The sequence below is a fragment of the Callorhinchus milii genome, unplaced genomic scaffold (genome assembly GCF_018977255.1).
Source record: "Callorhinchus milii isolate IMCB2004 unplaced genomic scaffold, IMCB_Cmil_1.0 Scaffold1, whole genome shotgun sequence".
NCBI lineage: Eukaryota > Metazoa > Chordata > Chondrichthyes > Chimaeriformes > Callorhinchidae > Callorhinchus > Callorhinchus milii.
The window spans coordinates 38,693,782-38,717,341 of NW_024704742.1; the positions used below are offsets into that span (position 1 = coordinate 38,693,782).

At 41.9% G+C, this 23,560-nt stretch overlaps 1 protein-coding gene across 1 annotated transcript; it reads right to left on the reverse strand.

Annotated features, from left to right (window-relative positions):
• Positions 1-584: 584 nt before the first annotated feature.
• etnppl (ethanolamine-phosphate phospho-lyase) lies at positions 585-22,168 on the reverse strand. Its single transcript, XM_007888974.2, has 13 exons — positions 21,897-22,168; positions 17,438-17,556; positions 15,298-15,457; positions 14,851-14,925; positions 14,293-14,386; positions 13,412-13,528; positions 10,310-10,392; positions 8,803-9,028; positions 6,772-6,926; positions 5,385-5,474; positions 4,026-4,156; positions 2,807-2,892; positions 585-2,098 (listed from the first exon to the last, which is right to left on the reverse strand). Exons 1-13 carry the CDS (start codon positions 21,953-21,955, stop codon positions 1,937-1,939), a joined length of 1,557 nt encoding a protein of 518 aa, XP_007887165.1. The 5' UTR covers positions 21,956-22,168; the 3' UTR covers positions 585-1,936.
• Positions 22,169-23,560: the final 1,392 nt, after the last annotated feature.

Genomic DNA, 23,560 nt, shown 5'->3' on the forward strand with positions numbered 1-23,560 from the left:
CCGCCCTCTCCCATCCTGATTCTCAGCTTGGGTTCCTAACTCTGTCCAGCGCTTTGCGATGTCCTCCCGACGTGAAAGGCGCTCTACAAATGTAATTTTGTTGTTGTTTTGTTGTATGCTAGGGTATGAATGAATTGTTCCAAAAATGCCAAAGGCTCGAGTTATGTAATGTATATTGTTCAGAGTCTGGCACCATCATGACAATAGGATCAGTTAAAATCGGGTGATCTAGTTGATACATGCGAGTACAATGGACACATTGGAGTCTAATTTGCAAGTTGTGCAAATGTATGTGTAAAGAGGCAATTACAGATACCTGTAATTATGAAGTTAGCCAATAAAAGGATTACAGGCTCACTGGTTGTTCACCATACAATTAAGGTCAGCTTTATTTCTCTCATTACCTATGTTTGCAAATGGTTAACACAACCTGTAACATTTGCACATGGTTAACCCAACCTGCAACTTTTCCCACATGGGATGTTAACGCTACCTGTAACTTATACTTGTTTCTTGAAGTTGAAGTGCGATGAGAGAAAGGGCTGATATTTTGGGAGATCTGTGAATGTAACCAGTCACTGAACTTAAAGTTCATGTTTTATTGCTTATATGTACAAATGATGAAAGAAAAGAATTTACAAGTATTTTTTACCATAGTATAGCACCATGTCAAGAAAATATACACCAAGTTGAAAACAAATGTTATTTCCATCAAGAATGAACAGACGGAAATAAAAGTACAATGAGAAACTACTAATCTGAATTGAGGTGAACAGTTCAATCTGTATGTAAAATTATTTCATGTGTAGCACTTTTTGTTCTGAATTACAATAAGACAGTACAGTACTCTGGAATTAAACCACACTCTACAAACTGAATTATTTCAAGTTTCTCTGACTAGATTTCCCACAGTTAAGGGAATAAACCACATCCTGCAGCAATATCTTAATAGTTGATGTTACAGTAATCCTAAAGGAGGTAGTTGAGACATTTAACACTAATGCTGACAATTGTTAATGTGCATAGGGTCCAGCTGACTTGACTGTTCACTAACACCACCGCGGGGAGGTGGGGGAGTGAGGCCAGAAGAGAGTGTAAATGGTTGTCCAGTTACCTCTTATGTTACCTCATATTCCTTAATAATCCATACATTTTCACATCCTTACATGAAAGGTTCAACGCCTTTCAAGACTTCCCAAAGCACTTCACTGCATTGAGTGACTACGTTTTGTGGGCAAACAAATAATAACAACAAATTGCATTTATATAGCCTTTTACATTAGGAGGATGTCCCAAGGAGCTGGATAGTCGAGTTTTGTACCCAAGATGGGGGGTCAGTTTTGGGAGGGGAGGGGCAAGGGGATTGGAGTGGAGAAAGATGACTTAAGCTGTAGTCAAAAAGGAAGATGCTGAGACAAACTTGAAGGAAGTTAGTGAAGGGAATCCGGGATGGAATTCCAAAGGGTGGGGGCAGGAAAGGTGAAGCCCCAACCACCGATGGTGGGACAGGCAGGGCGGGGGACGTGAAGCAGGCCAGTGCCCTCAAAAACTGCAGTGGAAAAGAGCTTTCACCAATGCGTTTGTACAATAATGTTAGTTATGTGCGATGGAGAGGAGTGGGATAAGATGCCTCAAATGGACAGCTGTGCACCACTAGATAGCACAGTGCAGGTCCAGAAACACTGGCTAAGAGCCTTGTGTGGGGTGGGAAAAGGGCTATGTTGTACTGTGCAAGGAACTGAAACTCCAGCTCAGGGCTTTGTGTCGGGATGGGGGAAGGGTTGGGCTGAGGTGATGATTAATAGCAAAAGTTCCCTTCACCATTGCTAGCACGTGGCTAATACTTCTTCCTTGCCCACCATTAACAGTGGCAAAGTTGAATTTTTTTGTGAAACAGCCCCTTTTAAGAAAGGAATCCCATTCAATTTAGCAGTCTTTATGTCCTAATCCTTTTGCAGGACACGGCAGTGTGGCAGGAGTTCTGTTGCTGCCCACAGGCTGTTCTGCTGAAATGGCTGCTGTTTCTATCGGGGCGGTCTTCACTTTGTAAGCCGTTTGTACAGCCATTGCTCAACTCCACTGCACCACCATGAGGAATCTATTCAAATAAATGAAGGAGGAAGTAATGAGCACCGGCTTAACATGGTTTTAAATTTTAAAGTTTGTTTGAAATCTGCAGTCAAGCCACTGAAATAGGTATGCGTGTTAGTTCTGTTCATTTATGTATTGAAAGTTCAAGCTGTTTCTGTGATGATCTTATTGCCTTAAGTTACTTTGTCTGGAATACTGGTAATTTGTCATTGTCTTAAAACATCTCCAAGGCTTTTAATAGCATCTGCATCATGCACTTTTAGACAAGCTATCATCCTATGGTCTACTGTAGGCAAGCAGGGCAGTCAATTAGAGCACAGCAATGTCCCAAAAAGGAGTTGTGAAGTGAATGATCAATTTATCTGAATGATTGCTGGCTTGGGAGAAGCTCTCTTCTCTTTTCAAATAGTGCTATGGGTTCCTTAATGCTCAAATGAACAGGACCTTGGTTTAACATCTCATTAAAAGGATAACACCTCCAACAATGCAGCATTCTCAGACACGACAGTGTTAGCCCTGTTACTGTTAGCCCTGGAATATGAGCTCAAATGTGGATCCACAACCTTCTGACCGAGAGATAAGAGTGCGACCAACAACTGAACCAAGCTGATCCTTTCACTTCGGTGAACAATTTATAATTTTATCCTGGCCATTGAGTTCCCAGCTGATATGCAAATCAAAATATTTTCTTGTTCTCACACAAGACTATACTTGCCTTTCTTTTGCTCACACTGACTCCTCCGTTTTCCACTGATCTGGGCTCTTTATTTGGAATGGTGCTTCTAGTGGCTTTCTCAAGATCTGGAAACACGCAACACAAGTAAAAAGGTTGCAAATTTCCATCAATCATAGGTTTCCACCCACAGAATTAGATTTGGCCTCTTTGGCTTGAGTCTTTGAATCTCACAAGAACAAGTCAGATTGCACAAGTAGATCAGAACTCTAATAAACATGGTCCTAAACAGATTCACTAGTTACTATTTTCTGCTGAATCGCTAACAACAGATTTTTTCACTAAATCTTTACGATAGGCTTTTTTCTCATAGTAGTTTAGACCTCACTTATAAGAGAGTGACTGGCACATGGAATGCTTTGCCACAAGTTGCAGTTAAAGGTAGGACCACAGCAGCGTTTAAAGGGGAATTGGAGTGGCAACCAATTTAAATAGGCACTAGGTATTCAGATTTGAGTCAATAGCTCCAGTGGAGGAGCTTGATCCAACATAAGCTTGTTGGGCTGGTATCGCTGCCTGGCTTCAATCTGTGCTGTAATATGAAAGCCTCCAAAGAGTTACTATCACCAGTGCGTCAGACTAGCACAGCAACACAGCAGGGGTGTGTTGGGGGGGAGGTGGGAGAGGGTAATGTAGCGAAACATTACGTGTCAAAGAAATTGGTTGTATAAATGCAACTTGTTGCTGTCATTTTAGGGTACATTTTAAAGGTGGTGGGACTCTGGGATACAGTTCCAGAGAGAAAGGCAGAAAGGCTGAAAGCTCTTCCACTGATGGAGGGCCAGGAGCAGACTGGTGTCTGGGGAGCCAGTGGAGCTGAGAGAGGATCGTGGTGATGGGCTTGAGGTTGAGAATTCCAGATGATCTGAAGCATGTGTACAGAGGAGTTGGGGAGTCTGGCGAGCAGGGCTTTAGAGCAATCAAGGCTGGAGGTGATGAAAATATGGGCAGTGGGCTCAGCACTGTGGGGGTGAGGTAGCAGCAGATGTGGGCAATTTTGCGGATACAAGGGAAAGGTCAGCTACTGAAAGCCTGGATCTAGGGTTTGAAGAATAGTAGGAGGTCAAACATGACACTGAGGTGGAGTGAGCATCTGTGTAGATCGATGCAGTCAGTGACTGACGTGAGAAGGCGTTGACGGGAACCGAGCAGGAGACACCAGGTAAATATTACATTTTCTCACTGTGCAGTAGTAATATACCTGTGAGGATCTCATCTATTTTGTCCACCACAAACGTGGCGTCCTCTATAGTAAAACACATTGGTGGCTTGAACTTCAGAACGTTCCGATTGGGGCCGTCTGCACTGAGCAGCACATTTCGTTCCTTGAGCCTAGGGGAGAGAAAGTGCAAAAAGATAGGTTTTATTAGGAAACTCACGGTACTGCACAGTGGATGGGACTCTTTAAAAAATAGTCTTTTTTCGTATTTTGCCTTTGTCTCTTTCCCTGGCTGTACCCACCTCCCTGATCAGGTGTTGGCTGTACCCACCTCCCTGATTGCTCACTCCAAATCATTCCAGATATCTGATACTTGTGAAAACCCATGACCAACTTAACAGTATCCAAACAAGACTGTCAAGCAGGTATGGAAATGTCCCTGTCTCTGGAATTGAATGAGAACACTCCCTGGCAGGGTGCACTGTGTTTACTAAATTCCTGAGAATACTATGGGCAAGTTGGCAAGAAATGAGGCTTGGGGACTCCAGAGTGTGTGTTGGAGCCTAACCAGCTAAAACAACGTAGCTTGCCATTGACAGCCTTTTGGAGAACCTCAGTGAATAACCAATTTTATTTGGGGAATTGTTGACATCGATATTTTTCTTTTCGAATAGGGCAGTGGGATCTTTAACGTCCACCTGACTAGCAGTCGGGTCCTTGGTTTTGCATCTCATTCGAAACACTGCACCTCCGACAATACATCTCCCCTCGTCCCTGCGTTGGGAGGGTCAGCTAGACCAGGGTGGCCAATCCTTATGGACGGCCAACAAACTACATTTTCTTAATTGAATATTTCTTGATTTATGCCATAAATAAGAAATATTAAATCCAGAGAAACCTAGAAACACACTACTGACTGATCGAGCAAGGACTTCAAGGGTTTACCTAGACCAGTGTGAATGTATGGGGGGGTAGGAGGGGCGGAGGTGGTCAGCGAATCATAGTTTGGTAAGCACTGGCCTAGACTGTGAATTCAAAGTTCCAGGCTGAGTTGCTCTTACATCTCATCTGAAGGATGGCACCTCCAACAGTGCGCTGGGGTGTCAGCCTGCCCTAGACTATGTGACTTCAAAGTCCGGATGTGGGTTTGTCATGTTGACTACCCAATAGCTTTTATAGTATTATTTGTGTGCGGTTGTGAGTCACTGTCTGAGGAAGTAACTCCCAGAACCTTGGCAGCCTGGCTCCTGGGGTATTTAATTTACGGCTCAGAGCCTCACCCATGGATTTAATCACTAATTCATCATTGTTAGTTTTAATACGTGGATTATTTTGTGATTATTCAACATAATGTTTGGAAAAAATCACAGCAAGAAACACCAGTATAAAGTGAGACTTTACCTGTAAATGATGTGCTGTGCCTCAGCAGTTGCTGGTGTCCTCTTCTTGAGATCTTTAACTAGGTCAACTCCAATAAACAAGCCCATACCTCTGTGCAAAGGAAATATTCAGTGCATCAGGAAACATTTCAATGGGAGCGACTAAACTTTACATTCACAGAACACTTTAACATGGCAAAGGACACAGGTTTAAAGTCACACAGGGCAATTTCAGGACAGAATTTTTTTTCTTTACCCAGAGGGTAATTAATGACTGGAACGCGTTACCAGGAAGGGTGGTTGAGGTCAGAATTAATTTACAAAACAGCTTGATGCTGTGTTTAGAGCACGGTAGGTTGAGATCAGATGAGATGGAGGACCTTCATCCAAACAAATCTTGTAATTACAATAATTACAACGGCAACAACAATTATATTTATATAGTGCCTTTCATATAGGAAGTTCACTCAGCTGACTGGGAGCCTTAGCCAGGGAGTGGTGGGGGGAGAGAGTTGATAAAGTGAGTACAGGAGAGAACTTTGGAGGAAAGGACGATTGAAAAGGTAGGTCTTAAAATTAGCAACAATGGACTGCAAAAACACTGTAGCTTAATGACAATAACTTACACATGTTTAAAGAACAACTTGACATTGACACTTACACTCTGAGTCATTAGCATTGATACAATGCCAGTTCTTTATTCTTTACCAATGTACTAGTTTTAATAAGTCATCCACCTAGTGAGGACTCAAACGTGCACTTGTCAGATGTCAAATAATCAAATGGTCAAATGACCATTCCGGGGAGGAGGGGGGTGGGAGGTGGGGGTAAGCGGGTTCTCCTTAGAGCTGAATTGGCTCCAAGGTGACATTTACAATGAAATGTCAGAATCGAGCCAGCCCTCTGTGGTCTCATTAGTCCGTGTCCTGAGCCAGGCGGGACCTGCAGTACTTCAGGGCACTGCTGATGACAGCACAGCCAGCTTGGTCCATCGTAAGACTTGGAAGGGCAGACCAGTGACAGGGAATCTTCCCATTCATTCATCGCCCGTTAACCCTGCAAACCAAGGTTCTAGCTGGGGAACCAGCAGGAAAGCTTGCCACACAGTTCTTTCAATGGCAAGCTATGTAGTTTTAGCTGGTTAGATACCAGCATTACCCCAACACATACTCTGGGGTCTCCAAGCCTTGGCTCTTGCCAGCCTGTGCCTAATACTCTCCAGAATTAGGTAAGCAAGATGCATCCCTCCAGGAAGAGAATGTGCATTCCATTCCAATACATGAGAATTTCCATGTGTAGGTGGGATGCATGGAACTCAGTTTGGTTTGGATATCTTAAGTCCGCATGTGTCAGTCACCTGGCTGCTGACCCAACAAAAGTTATACAGCAGCTGTGCTTGTGCCAGTTACCTGATATCCCCAATAAGTGGGTGTTTTGCTTGCTGTTTTTTCAGCAAGCTTATCAGGTAATTTCCAACTTTTGTGGCATTGCCACAGAGATCCTCCTTTTCAATGACATCCAGGACTGCGAGACCAATGGCACATGAGACTGGGTTACCTCCGAACTGCGAAATGTAAAGGAAAGATTAGCACCCTAAATACTTAAGCTTAAAAAAAATCAAACTGGCACTTGAATCGTAAACTACAGAATAAGAAACTTAAAATAAACAACTCAACAATATCTCAAAAACAGCCTAGAGTTTATTCACCATGGATACTGACACCAGCTGGGTCTGATGACTTGATTAGTTTTACCATTAAAATCCTTTAAGATGAATTTATGGAGGTGTCTTTTCATTCAACACTTTTGAGTCCCAATTGAATTCCTAAACACATTCTATTCTTTCAACACCAACAACTTACACTTATTTAGCGTGCTCCAAGCCTGGGGGGAGGTGGCCGGAAGCACAGTCGAAAAGGAAGGTTTTCAGGTGGGACTTGAAAAAGGGGAGAGGGGGCAAGGAGGAGGGATTGAACAAGAGAGTGTTCTAGAGTTTGGGGGCATAGTGGCTGAATGGGCGATCTCCGATGGTGGAGTTGAGGGCGTGAACGACAAGCAGCAGGCTGGTGCCAGTTGAGCGGAGGTGCCAGGTGGTAGATTGGGCAGTGAGGAGGTCAGAGAGGTAGTGAGGTGCCAGGGAGTGGATTTGAACACAAGTGTGAGGATTTTGAAGTTGATCCGTTCGGTGATGGGGAGCCAGTGGAGCCTGACCAGTATTGGTGAGATGTGGATACGGTGTTTTGTCCGGATCAATATGTGGGCGGCAGAGATCTGAATGAGATGGATTTTTTGAATACTGGAGTTGGGGAGACCAGCGAGGAGTGCGTTGGAGTAATCCAAGTGGGAGGCGACAAACGCATGCATGAGGGTTTCAGCTGCATTTGGGGGAAGGTACGGTCGGCGATGGGTAATGAGTCGGAGTTGGAGGAAGGCTGCCCTGGTGACGGACCGGATGTGGGGAAGGAAGGACAGCAGGGGGTCAAACTGAATGTCTAGATTGCGTCACAAGGAATGCATGAGCCAAGTCAGTGAGTGTTGTCAGTTTATTCTATTGCAGGGAGCATCACTGCATTGCCTAATTCTTTCCTCACTCAAGGTTTACACATACTTTTTTGCAGCAGAGATCATAAGATGTCACTGAGACAGTGAGAGACCCGGGTTCGATTCCCGGGCAGGGCGAAACCATACGAAAATTTCTTTACTCCACACTTCTTCATTTACCTAACAGTAAATAGGAACTTGGTTGTTCGTCAATTGGCAGATCGCTTTCCAGGGGTAATAAACCCTCCAGAAAAAACAAAAAAAATGTAATCACTGAATCCACGATTGTTTGTGGGACATTGCTGTAAGCAATTGGCTGCTGTGTTTCGCTGACAAAATACACAGTCAATACATTTTACAGTAATATCCTGTGAAGCGCTTTGAGACATCTCAACGATATAAGGCCCTATATCAAATGCAAAGATTAATTTAAATTAATAAGGCTGAAGAGCTATAACTTGTCTAATTGTTGCCCATTCCTCTGACACTGGGGATGGGACAGAAACCCCCAGGAACAGAAACTTTAGCTGACTGGTGCCCTGTCTAGCTCAGGGTTCCCAGGGCCAAATTTTATTTCTCTTGTTGTCTTCCTGAACGGGATCAGACACTGAAAAGGTGCCCAAATTAGATTTAGCTGTGATTCTCGTGTAATGGTTGAAATAATCTGATCTGCTGACACTCTCAGTCTCAGATCATACATAAGCAATGGTCACTTGGATTGGGGTTGCGGGAACCATGAAATCATAACCCAGCAAACGTCAACAACTTCAGGGCAAGAGGGAGAAAATAATCAAATGACTTTGAATGCAATTCGAACACACTCCTTTCCCTTAGCTACATTAGATGTTATGAGGGAAAACATTACCCTGAACTTTCACCACACAACCGAAGAGACTTACAGTGTTGAAATATTCCACGCCCAATGCTTGGAATGCTTCTGCAATCTCCCTGGTTGTGACCACACAGGACATGGGGTGACCGTTCCCGATAGGTTTGCCCATGGTGACAATGTCTGGTAGAAAGTCTTCTCCTTGCAACTGGAAGGCCCAGAAAGATTTCCCGACCCGTCCGAAGCCGACCTGGACTTCGTCAGCTATAAACACTCCCCCTGCATTATGCACGTACCTGCAAACACAAGCAGTCATCCAGTACCGCGGGAAAGCCCCGCACCAGCACACCACAACTGGAAACTTGGCTTCCAAATTTAAAATTATTTTCCAAAAACTGACACAATCTTAAAGTTAAGACAACAGTCTTAAGCCTAAGAAAGCAAGGGATTTAGAGTCCCAGGAGAAGGCAGGTGACTGACATTTACAAATACACACAACATGCAAGTTACTTTTCATACAAATGTATTTTTGCCCCTTGCTCCTTACATTGAACTTGTTTGAAAACAAATCAGCTTTCAGACAAGAAGAATATTTTACCACAAAGCTGCCATCTGCTTCTGAGCCCATTGTTTTGGGGTTGGGGAGAAGCATTTGGAACTAGGATATGGGCGACCTCCAATTCATTTGGGACTTTAGAGGCAAATTTCAAATGGTCTAAAGTCCATTGTGGACCCCTCCCACTTTAAGTAAATTGGATATGAAATACAAAAGCTTCATTTCTTTGCAGTCAAATCCATGAGTGCCTGCAGTAAAATACCAGTCGATGGCCCAGCTCCAGATACCCTGGGATACTGGATTGTGATGGTAGGACTGAGGGGTAATGTCACATCACAATTTGTACTGACTAAGATCAGCTCATTCTGCACTGGCGACTGAACTTCAGACACTCAGCTTTGCACTCAGGAGTCACTTTGCCATTGATGAAGCAGCATTCTCAAACTCACCCTAATATCAAAGGGAAAGGTTGAGCAGAGACAGAGCAAAGCTCAGCAAGAAAGGAAGAAGAAAGAGAAGGAAAAGTTTTTCCCATCTACCAGCAGTGGGAAAGGAGTAGCTCTGGCAAAAACTCGCTAGCTCAACCTTCTAGTCCGGGTACTGCAGGTTTTACATCGAGAAGTCTAGGTGTTGAGTTTATAGAGCGCATGCTGAAAAAAAGCCAAGATGAATCAAAGCCCAAGAATGATCTAACAAATTCCAGCAAACGTTTTTGTTCTGCATGGGAAACGCCATTGCATACACAAAACCAAAGGTTTGCTAGAATCACTGACAAACCCCAGGATGCAATATGGGACACAAATTGGAGAGAAAATGGGAGAAAATAAGAAACATCTTTCCAAAGGAATCTGAAAACATGGAATTGCTCCTAAATTATTCACTACTTTTACGCCAGAATGTTTGCAGAATACAGATTGGCGCTTTACAGAAGCTTTATGTACTTTTACTTCAGAAAGGGGTAAAAACAGAGAGAAGATATTAGCAAAAGCAGCTTAGAAGCTAGATAAGGCTGTGTACATACTGTGCCACTTTCTGGAAGTAGCCAGGCGGTGGGATTATTTGACCTCCACAACTCTGCATGGATTCAGCAATAAACGCAGCGATCTATACAAAAGAAGACGACATGAATGCCACAAATCTCCAGCCAACACTGTGCTAAGGAAGTAAACCATTGCTGTTAGAGTTGGAAGCTAGAGGACACAATCGTTAAACCCTCCAAGGTCAGCACAGTCGTCTGGTGTCCCTGTAGCACATCCATAGTTTTACTCCAGCCTTCAGACGAAACTCTTCCAGTATTTCTTCAAGGATGCAACGCTTCTCTTAAACCAGTCCCAAGGTAGCTTTCCATACTCGATGTTGCATGAGTTGCTACAAAGGGAAAGTCTGTTAACAATTTTGAGAGCTTGTTTGTTAAAAAAAGTCAAAAAAGCAACACCCCCACATCTGAGGGGTTTTAACAGATCAGAAAAATCCACTTCAATACATTTCACTTGTTGATCTGGCAGAATTGTATGGGCTCACAAGTCCTATGCCCAGACCTGCACAGTATCAATCTCTAAGGCATAATGTTGGCTAAACCCTCCCTGGATATCAGAGTTCCATGGTAGATGGATGGCATTGTCTTCCGAGAAATAAACCACTGCATCTCTGGCCTTTGGTGACATGGTTTAGAGAGCAACTGAGCAAGCTGTTGCTTCAAAGACACTGCAGCACAACAGAATGGGCCACTTGAACCCATGTGCCACTTGCCTTTACTCTCTCTGCTTGGCAAACGTCATGGCTACCTGCAAAGATATCCAACAAAAAGGGAGAAAAAAAAGAAAAAAACTATCCATTAGTAAATAATAATAATAATCCTTGCATTTGATATAGCGCTTTATCACGTCATTGAGACGTCCCAAAGTGCTTCACAGAATATACTGTACAGTGAATTGACTGTATATTTTCTGGACAAAATAGTAAAGAACCAAAGAAAAATGGATTAGGTCACTGAACTACTGGACTGAAGTGCATTATATTTATAATGCAACAACAACAGCAAAATTATATTTGTATAGCGCCTTTCACAATGGGAGGACATCCCAAGGTTCTGGGATGCAAACCAAGGTCTCAAACAATAGGGGGATGATGCCCTGAGTGCCGCAGACTTGCGTTACTTTAATGACAATGCGTGGACCGAGGTTTATCCCTGAAGTAACCCCATGCAAATTTAGATCAAGAGAGGGTAGGGTAGGGGGTGGGAGAATGGGGGGACAGCTGGCCAAATCTGAGAGGTAAGTGGGGGAGTTGGCTGAGAACAGAAGACGACAGACCAGAGGGGTAGCTGGCCCAGCTAATGCTTGAAGATCTCCTTCTGAGTAGAATTCCTGCCAGTTTCTACTGAGCTTGCGCAGGCTCATGCCCACGTGCAGTGTGATTTTTCCCCCCAGGCTTCTCTTTGGGCAATGGGCGCAACTGTGGGACAGGAAGCTTGCTGGACTGCAGGAAATGGAGCAGAACTCATGGCCTGCGATTGGGAAGCACTCTGTGACTCCTCTTGAGGTGTGGGGTGGGGGTAGAAGAGAAAGAGCATAGATACACCCTTGTGTATGGTTAACTGGAAATCTAATTGTAAAACGTGCATCAAAGGGCACTCAACTCACAGACATACAGACCATCACACCCAAGATTCTTCAACACTGTTTACTGGACATATAGGGGACTACATAGTCATAACTCCAATTCTTGGATTCCCTTATTGCAATGTGTGTTGTGAACTTTCAGCAGCTTTAAACACTGCTATCACCCAAGTGTGAACTTCCTCATTTCAGTGCATGAGTAAACAGAACTGAGCAGGAGCATAGAGAGAATGTTTTCCTCCTTTTACACTGTCTATGATGAAAAAAGGGTGTCTTGCTTCACACTGTAACTGTTACTTAAACACAGCCGAACCTCATTCCTGTAACTTCATCGCGGTTCCCCACCAAAACCTCTCAGAAAAATTAGCAATAATTGATGATGCTTTAAGTGTGTGTATACCAACCAGGTAATATGTATTTTTTGAAGCTGTTATTCGAATTGTGATGCTTATCATATCAATTACTGTCACGAGACCCATTCAGCCTCTGCCAGTTCCAGCAACTCCACTGGAGTCAACCATTTAAGCCCAATATTCTGCATCATTTATATTCTTCCTCATCAAAACGTTCATCCATTTTAAATGTTGTGACTTCAGCCTCAATACTTGTGGCATTTGTATCAAAGTGTTTCATATTCCAATAACCCTATCCTGATTTCACCATAAGTCTTTCAGTAACAATTCTGAGCTGTGTCCTATTACTACCCATTCACTGACCAGTGGAAATAATCTCTCATTATTTATTCTCTCAAAACCTTTCACAATTTTGAAGAACTCTATTGGATCCCCAGTTAAATGTCCCTGTTCCAGTGGAAACAGAACCAATTTTTCTCATCTTCATCGAGGATAAAAACTAATTCACACACTCTTGGTTGAAATTTAAAAAAATAAAACTAATTCAATTGATCAAAATTGTGAATTGTAAATGTAACATAAACCGGGCTTGGCTCAGGTGTAGCATGCTCGCCTAAATGTTGAAAGGAGTTTCTTCTCATGTCCTCGCTAACAATCCTACAGATAATCTAAACATTCAGGTCAAGACAGTTTGAGGGACATTAACTGTGCTCAACAAAACTGCCACATTTGTCCACCAAAAAATAAGACTAAACTGGACAGTAATTATTGTAAAGCATCTTAAGATAAGGTGCTATAAAAATACAACTTTTTTTCTTCTTTCTAAGGGAATGGATTCCCTCTCGGTACTACAGTTGCTATGCAAAAAACTTGCGATCTCCGAACCTAACCCTTCTCACTGAGCCTGAAACCTTTGCCTATCTTTCTCTTTCAGATGCTGATGGGTGTGCAGCAATTCACATTACTTCAGCTTCTGTTCAGATTTCCAGCATCTGCGTTTTTAAAATTTGTTTATGAAAGCTTCTAACTTCATTCGATTTTTTTAAAAAAAAAGATTTGTTTTGAAACTGATCTTTGTTTCTGACGCAAGACCCTGCAAGTGACAGCTTTATTACATTGTGGTGTATAAGACCTGCCGGCCTGGTTACAAACCTCATGGCCTTTCCTTTGGGCATCTTGAATCAGCACATTCACTTCCTCTGCATAGGCAGTTCCAGGGTCAGGGTGATCCTCTCTGTACTTTCCTCTGTAAGTGTCTGGAGATGGTGCCTGAAACAGCAACGAAAATAAACATTACTTTATGTTGCGCAAGAAGCTGAGGCGTATAATTTCCATGGAGAGAAATAGAAGAAGTTACCAGGTGGTGGGGGTGGGGGGCGGGGGGTGTAAAAGAGCAGACGATTGAGATGAGAGTATAATAAGAGCATGTTTGCAGGGTTTCTTAATTGAGTAAAATAGACAGGTTAGCTCAAAAGTGGAAACCTGGTAGGTAGTGCAGGTGTAACAAAAACAGAGAGAGCTGGGAACACTCAGCAGGTCAGGCAGGATCTATGGAGAAAGGAAAGTGAGTCAACATTTCGGGTCCTCGACCCTTCGTCAGAACGTTCTGATGAAGGGTCGTGGACCCGAAACGTTGACTCACATTCCTTTCTCCATAGATGCTGCCTGACCTGCTGAGTTTTTCCAGCTCTCTCTGTTTTTGTTTCAGATTTCCAGCATTTACAGTATTTTGTGTTTTGACTAGTGCAGGTGTGATGGCTTCCTTTCTGTGCTGTGATCTCCATGAATCTATGCCAAATGCGATAGAATTAACGAGTTGTTTTAAAGCCACTAACATCAAATCTAAACGATGTTGTTCATTCTTTCTATATACTATGATTGTTTAAGATCAGATGTAAAGGATCCCGTTTTTCACTGCAGGTTAAGCTGTTTTGCAGAAAACGCTATTAACATTGGCAGCCTCTTGCACCTTAGGCTGCAGTAGGTTTGCAGGATAGTGCTGTTTAACAAGTCTGGCTCTTACTGATACTCACAATGTGCACAAACTCTTTCTGGGCTCTTGCACTCTGCTCACGGAATTTGTAGGGGCTGATGTCAATCAAAGATGTCACGTGGCCATGGTAAGCACTGGATGGAAAGAGGAGGAAAGACAAACTTACCGTAATTTGGACACAATATTGGGTTTTTGTAATCCATTCATTTACATGCTCAATCTACAAGGCAGTGTAGGAAACCACATACTTTCCACAAAACCGCCTCCTTCCCTTCTCATGATAGAATGGACTCCACTTAGGCAGATGTGGGGGGGAAAGAGAGAAGGCGGTTCAGAAGAGGTCTATGGGTGTTTGTGTGGGGGTGGTGTTGAGGACTGAGGAGAGCTCTGTGTGTGTTTAGATGGGGGAGGGTGTGTGTGTGCGTGCGTGCGGGAAGAAAGCCCTGTCCACTGCACCCTACTTAACTCAAAATTGTGAAAAGATTTCTTTTAAAATGATTTCCACGGCGCCATCAGTACAAATATTTTCCCTGTTAGTCTCTGCCCGACTTCCAGCAGTTGAAATACATACAATAAACAGATGATTTTTTCTACTTACTGATCCAGAGTTAGGATATCCTGGTGCCCAGTGTACTCACGAGCCAGGCGCAGAGCAAGGTCATTGGCTTCAGAGCTGTCGAGGAAAACCATACGGCCATGAGAAAGATCTTACAATCAAATAACCTGATAACGTATCTACGTCACCAAGTTTACAGTTGACAAGGAAGAATGCCTCCGAACATAACAATAATAAAAAATCCTTGCATTTTATAACACTGTCGCTGAGATGTCTCAAAACGCTGCACAGAATATACTGTAAAGTGTGTATTTTTCAGGGAAACTCAGCCCTTTCTAAAAAGTGCCTTTCATGTTTGAGGTTCCAAAGCACTTCATAGGATAAAGTGTGGTGACTTTAAGGTAATCTCCTGACGTGAAAGTTGCTACAGTATATAAATGTAAATTGTTATTGTAAAATGTTAGGTCTGAACAGTGGTCAAAATCTTACCCTGAATTTACGAAGTAGCAGACTGAGAGCTTTGATGGGAGGGTTGCAGTCAGGCGCCTGGCGTAATGAACCAGATTATCGTGAAGGAACCGTGAGTTTGTGTTCAGCAGCTCCATTTGCTTGGTGGCAGCTTTCACCACATCTGGGTGGCTGTGACCAACTGGAGAAAGGACACAAACCACTCATGACATTCAGCAAAAAGCATACGTAAAAAGTATTCAATATCAGCAAATATCCTCCTCATACAAAACATTCAATATCAGGTTTGCTATCAAGTAAACATCTCTCCCACAAAGTACATTTCTCCAACACAATTGAAAACCTTTCTTGAAAAAAGTACAGTTAAACAGCTTCCTCACACAAAACATCCAACGTCACTAAAAACCTTCATAGAAAGTGTTCAATTTCAACAAAAACCTTCCTCACACAAAGGCCAGTTTTCCCAATAGAATTAAAAAAAACTTTCTCACACAAAGCATTCAACTTCAATAAAAGACTTTTTTTTGTGCAAAATATTAAATTTCAACAAGTATCTTCCTCACACAAAGCAATGAATTACAAATAACAGTTTCCTCACACAATATATTTAACTACAATAAAGAAAACATTCTTCACATGAAAGGCAATTCTCTTAATGGAATTGCATATCGAACTGCATGACGTAATTTTCTGATTTTTTCCGTTTCCCCTCCCTGGTCCTACAATTTTCTTGTCCTGAGAAGAGATTGAGCCAAGGAGGGGTGAAACTACCTCCTAAATAAAGGACTGAATTATTAATATGCAGCCATATATCAAAATTCTTAATGGAGAGTGATCATGCAAAATCTTTAAACTCATTTCTCTGACTTTTTCTTCTTATTACCTAGGACCTTTATCCCCCAAACTATTGGGATAAATTACACCTGGGTTTAGATTTACTCCAATTTATGTAACATTTGAGAGTGTCCAGGTTTTAGCAAATTGTTGACTTAGGCTTAACTTTGAAGTTGATTTTCTTTAGTTTTTAAAAGAACTTGCAGAAAACTAACTTCAAAATTATAGCTGTATTTAAGAATTTGCTAAATTCTGGACACTCTGAAATTTGACATAAATAATAATCCTTGCATTTTATATATTGTATCATGTCTTCAAGCTATATCAATACGCTTACAGGATTTTACTTTGAAGTGTAGTGATTGTGTATTTTTAGAGTAAATCTGGTGCCAGGTGGAATTTCTTCTATGTCTATCAGTTTTTCAGATATCCCTATTGTTTCTGTATCCATGTACGGTCCTTGTGTGGCCATGAATTCAACAGTTCCTGATCTCACTTCTAACTGGCTTAACATAGGAATGTAGGAAATGCTAGCTGAAAAAAGATCAAGGTCCATTAAGTTCGCCTTCTACCATGCTGGCAGTCGAATGCATGTGTCATGTCCTGAACTACTCATATACCTTTCCCATAATCCAAAATATTTTTTCCTAAATGAAATCTATCTAATTTGTATTTGAAACATGAACTGTAACTTTTAGAATATAACCCCTTCTTTTGACTCTCTTTACCAGAGGAAAGAGTTGTTCCCTATCTAGTTGATCTTTCCCCTTCATTATTTTAAACACCACAACCAGATCAGACTTTAACATCCTGTTTCAGAGAATACAATTCAAGGGTGCACAGCTGCTCACAATAACTTTTCATATTTATTTGCGTTCCACAAGTTTGGGCTGTATTCAAACACAAATTCCAGAGGTGAAAAAAGTTTCCAAGTACAGGAGTACATCATATACCAAGTACAACAGGACTAAAATGGAAGCAAACCTGTAGACAGTATTTCATACTGTATTCCATAAAGGGGCCTAAAATGCGGTATGTGTAAGCTAAAATTCATTGTGCTAATTGTAACTTCTGCTTTGTGACTGAAATTGCCAGATTTTGCAAAACCTAATATGTGAAAAAAGTGCATTTCTAAATGCTGACAAAGTCACTTTCTTGTCAAATAAAAGGTCGTATAGCAAAACGCTAGGCACAAAATAGCATTCAGCATCGAGATTTTTTTCAAATTTGTTCAGTCACAGAAAATAGATTGTGAAGTTCACACACAGTGACTTTTGAATGCTGCATTTTAGACTCTTTCAATGATGTATGAGAGTCAGCTCCTCACCGTGAGCTACGTTGTTAATGCAGTCCAGGAATCTCTCGCCATTCTCATCATACATGTACTGTCCCTTCCCTCGGATTATCTTGAGGGGCTCCTTTGCAAAGAACACCTTGCACGAAGGTCTGAAAAGAAACAAACCCATGATGATAAATAGAGACGACAAACTCAACTATCTTAATACAAAAGAAAAGCTTCACTCAACAGATGTTCAGAGCCACCAATTGGCCCAATCCACTTTCATTAGACAAGTTAAAGGAGGCCTTTCCTCCCTTAATTGGTTTTATCAATGCATTGCCACAATCACTGTCCACCTCTTGGCAGACCCTGCACAGACATCCATTCTTCCTAGATGGGCTACACATTGGATTTTAAGATTTCCCCAAATAAAACAATGACAGTGAATAACATGGCCTGATGAATAAAGACATCAAAATGAACTTGAACAAATACTGTCACTGTTTGCTTACACACAGTTTGTTTGCACAAGTTGACTCATCTGTTGAACCATTGACTTTTCTGAAACTTTGAGCAATCAAAATCTCCATTTGCATTTGATAAGTTAAGAGTATGTTTCAAGCTAAGCTTGTTCTGCATTAAATCAAAACAAGAATATCTTATGAGTACAATATGTCCCTCTATTAATATTGCAAAGGGTTCATTCATTTGTAAATATGTGCAATAGGCACTGTATGTACTTAGATAAAACATAGCTCAGATTGTCTCAGTTGCTTAGGAACTAGCATATTAGCATTTGTACAGCAGTAAATGTATAACATAACAGAATCAATCATTCAAGTAAATCATAGACACACTGGTCAGCATTCTGTTTACCACAGAAACTCTGTTAAAACATAAGTGAACATCTGACTATCATGCATTTAGCAAGACCTTAAGTACAGAAGGACGCCAATCCACTTTCATTATTTGTGCCAGGCACGCATTTTTAAAAAGCTTTTCTAGTTTATTATAACCATTTCCCACCCCCCAACATCCCTTAATGTTTTTACTTTTGACATGCTAAACCCCTTCCCTTTGGAATGATTTTGTTGATCTAGACTCAGAAACCACTTGAGTTAATGCTGTACAATACAATAGCATTTACATTGATATATAATATCTTTCATGTCAGGTGGAAGTCTCAAAACGCTTGAAAATGCTATGCCACCGTCAAACCAATGTGGGGCAGCACAGTTTGATGGTCTGCATTTACAACAAGCAGGTCCCTGATGTAGGCAATTCATTTGCATATTAACTCAGTTGTCAAAATTCTGAGATACAATAATATAATATATAATAATCCTTACATTTGATGTAGCGCCTTATCACATCTTCTAGACGTCTCAAAGCGCTTCACAAAATATACTGTAAAGTGAATTGACTGGATAATTTGTGGGAGAAATGCGGCAGCCAATTGCACACAGCAGTTTCCCACAAACAGTTGTGAATTGAAGTGACCAATTTATTATTATTATGTTTTTTTAAAGGAATTATTACCCTGGAAAAGGAATCTGCCAATCCATTAACGACTGGGTTACTTCATTCTGTAAACACTGGTTCTGCAAGCAAACATTATAAATTGGCCTGTAATGACTAATGAAGTCTAATAGGTACACATGTGCTGCCTGGGAGATATTGACACTTGCCTCCTTTGGAAAAACAGAGTGGTGGGTCCTACACGACTGTTTCCAACTATAGAAACAATGCGTGTTTAAGGAAAAGCCACTTTTGCATGTGACCTCAAAGGAAACAGTCAGCTTGAAATTGAGCACTGATAGGAATCAGCTTAAACCTTATGGGTTTACGAAGAAGGCACTTTTAGGGTATAACTGAAAGGAGGTAATAGCTTAATAGCGAGACTCCAACAAAGAGCATTCTAAAGATAGTCATTGGTAGAATTGGACCAGGGACTGAAAACCAATGAGAATAAAATCACTACTGTTTCTCTTAAGGCGACCTCAGCAATTTGAAGGTTCTGAGTCTCTGGAGTTACTTAGCAAAATGTTCCTGTTAGCTGTACTACATAAGCCTGCAGTTACAGAACAACTGAAATGCTTAGTGCTGTTTACTAAACAAGTACAGTCTTTTCCCAAAACTTGCTCCTCACTCTGAACGGGCATTCTCATGAGACCAACACTGGGGCACAAAAACTGGACATGATTCCAGACAGAATTTCTAGAGACTGTGTTGGGGAGCAAAGAAAACTGTGTTTGTCTGATCTTCTGATGGGACGCTAAACTGAGCTACCATTTTGATGTTCTTTTAGGTGGATGTTAAATATCCCGCTATACTATATGACTTCATCCAGAGCACACTGACATTCTTGGACTCGCTGAATCCTATTTGTCTCCGTGTGACCACGTCCCTCAATCGAAACCTCCCCTCTGGCTACACTTTATAATAATAATCATCAATAATAATCCTTGCATTTGATACAGCGCCTAATCACGTCGTTGAGAAGTCTCAAAGTGCTTCACAGGATATACTGTAAACTGTCGTGACTGTGAATTTTGTGGGTGAAACGCGGCAGCAGTATCCCACAAACAGTTGTGAATTGAGTATTTTTTTTGAGGTGGGGCTGTTGGGGTTACTTCTGTCTGTCTGAATCCTCCAGGAACATCAATTTAAAAAAAGGATTAGTACCCCCGGAAAGCGATCCGCCAATTGACTAACAACTAACTTTATATCACCCCTCGCCCCAACCGACGAGGTGGCAGAGTGGCCCTCAGGTTCCAAAGGATTTTCCCCAATTCTGCTGATCTTGCGATTGTTTCCAATGTAATAGTATCATAAGCTGTGAGTAGGTGGAAGTTCTCTCCGTTAGTGCACTAAAAGATTTAAACGGTATCTTCTTTTTAAAAACCTCATCTGGAATCACTTCAAGGAAAGAAATCTTAATGTTTTCATATCTTCATATCTGAGAATATCATTTTACTTGTCTTTACTTTAAACTTCAGCCTGGCTCAGTTAGTCTCACTTTCACGCATACGTTTAAATCCCTTCATGCTCTAGCACCTTCCAATCTCTCTGAAACTTTTGTACTCCTTCCCTTGTTCCCTCTGCTCAGCTAACACAGACATGCTGCACATCCCCACCCCCTTCACACAACCATCCATGTTGGAGCCTTCAGTTACTGCACGCCTAACCTCCTGGAACTCGCCTCCTCCCCCTCCCCCTCCATCTTGGAACCACTTCTTTGACCCCTTTCTCCCATATTCGGCATCCAACTCTGTCACTGTGAAGCGCAGTTCCTTTGTTTCTCTAAAGTTAGACTCTAAACTGAGGTTTGAAAGTGTTAATTATTCACATAATGTAATCAGACACTATTCCAGTATTTTGCTGCCTTCCCTTCCAGGAAGGATCAGGAGGAATATTTAGCCCTAACCACTCCCTTAAACTGGTGGTGAGAATTCTTCTGTCGATCAGTAATGTTTCCTGCTTCCATCCGTTTCGCATTGAATATAATAATAATCCTTGCATTTGATAAAGCGCCTTATCATGTCTTCGAGACGTCTCAAAGATATATATATCTATTGTGGGATTATTGGCCAGGAGAAACTTCCTTCTCTTTTCGAGTAGTGCTAGAGGATCTTTAACACCCACCTTAACAGGTAGACCGGGACCTTGGGTTTTGGTCTCATGGAAAGATGGCACCTCCAATAATGCCCAGTGCTGCATTGGAGTGACAGGGTAAGACTATGTGATTGCAAGAACCATTAAGCCAATATATATATATAGCTATATAAAAAATGATTGTACTTGATGCATATTAAGTGCCTGATGTTTTTATTATGTGTGGAGTCCTGTAGCTCAGTGGTTAGAGCACTCGCTTTGCAAGCGAGAGACCTGAATTCAATTCCAGGCAGAGGGTGAAACCTTGGGCAAGTTTCCTTACTCCACACAGAGCCTAATAATAATCCCTCCAAAACAAAAACAATAATAAATTGGTCATTTTCAATCTACGACTGTTTGTGGGACATTGCTGTGCGCAATTGGCTGCCGCGTTCGCCCACAAATATACAGTCAATTCACTTTACAGTGTGTTCTGTGAAGCGCTTTGGGACGTCCTCCCGTCGTGAAAAGCGCTACATCAAATGCAACGATTATTATTATTATTGTTATTAAATGTATTTTTTTCTCCAAAATCTCACATGTAACTTGATCTCCCTGGGACTGGGTATAAACAGGGCAGAGAAGGTTTGACTGTACTTCTTCTGTTTGTCTGAATCCTCCAGGGACATCAATTTAGAAAGAACAGAATTAGTCCTTTTAATCACTGATCACAGGGAGCACAGCATCAGACACATCTTATACACACACACATATATATATATTATATTTTAAAAATAACTACAGAACCAGGGAAATTAACTGAAATCTTGCAACAGGTGAGTACACATGAAACATCCAGAGAAATGAACAACAGGACTATAACATTGTCTCTCTCCAGTCAGTGCTCACTCACCCGATGTGCTTTTTGCGGAGCTCGATCGTTTCTTGTTTACTGAAGGTTTCAGTAGCCATAGCGAGTGGCTGCACAACAACAACAACAACAACAACCACAACCACCTGCTGTTACAGTGTAAAACCCTGGGCTTGAGTATTTTTCTTTTTTCTTCTAAAACTGAGATTGCTTTATGTCTTCGAACAGAGGCTGGGATCTGGCTGTCAGAGCTGCTTTGTTGCTGTCTGTATCTGTCTCTCTGCCTGTGATATCTGTGCAGCTCCTCTCTGCTCTCACTGTGTAACTCAGCTCCTCTCTGCTCTCACTGTGTAACTCAGCTCCTCTCTGCTCTCACTGTGTAACTCAGCTCCTCTCTGCTCTCACTGTGTAACTCAGTTCCTCTCTGCTCTCACTGTGTAACTCAGCTCCTCTCTGCTCTCACTGTGTAACTGAGCTCCTCTCTGCTCTCACTGTGTAACTGAGCTCCTCTCTGCTCTGCTCTCACTGTGTAACTGAGCTCCTCTCTGCTCTCACTGTGTAACTCAGCTCCTCTCTGCTCTGCTCTCACTGTGTAACTCAGCTCCTCTCTGCTCTCACTGTGTAACTCAGCTCCTCTCTGCTCTCACTGTGTAACTCAGCTCCTCTCTGCTCTCACTGTGTAACTCAGCTCCTCTCTGCTCTCACTGTGTAACTCAGCTCCTCTCTGCTCTCACTGTATGACTCAGCTCCTCTCTGCTCTCACTGCGTAACTGAGCTCCTCTCTGCTCTCACTGTATAACTGAGCTCCTCTCTGCTCTGCTCTCACTGTGTAACTGAGCTCCTCTCTGCTCTCACTGTATAACTGAGCTCCTCTCTGCTCTCACTGTATAAATGAGCTCCTCTCTGCTCTCACTGTGTAACTGAGCTCCTCTCTGCTCTCACTCTGTAACTGAGCTCCTCTCTGCTCTCACTGTGTAACTGAGCTCCTCTCTGCTCTCACTGTATGACTCAGCTCCTCTCTGCTCTCACTGTATAACTGAGCTCCTCGCTGACTCTTATATAAGGGATGTAGGCACTTACCCATCACGTGCTGGGTATCAGGCTCTAAGGTTATGTCCTACCATTAAACCCGAGTACGCTGATCTCTCTACTTCGAAATCATTGCAAGGCCATATCCCTCTCTGTCTTCCAGCTTGGCTCGAAAGTTGAGTCACCAGAGCTCCATTACTGCAAGATTTCATGCAATAAATGCCCATGTTGGAAGCTGTCATATTTATGTGGAAATCGTTATTAGAACAGCTACCAACTGCAGCTACACTCACTTTCCACTGATACTAATATCCTGAAATCAATAATAATAATCATTGCATTTGATATAGCGCCTTATCACGTCTTCGAGACGTCTCAAAGCGCTTCACAGAACATACTGTAAAGTGAATTGACTATATTTTGTGGGGGAGATGAATGAAATGAATGAAATCTATTAATGAAATTGATATTTAAACATAGAAGTATTTCAATTTCACGTTTTTATGTGTCAATTGTTGAAGTCATATTGCGTGAAAAAGTATTACTGTTTTGATGTATTTCATGCAATAGTGCAACATTTCATTTCAACATTCTCAGGCTCTGGAAACTAAAATGCAGTATTCAAAAACTGGATTTGTTGTATTAATTCTGACTTAATTTTGTGCTCGGAAATATTG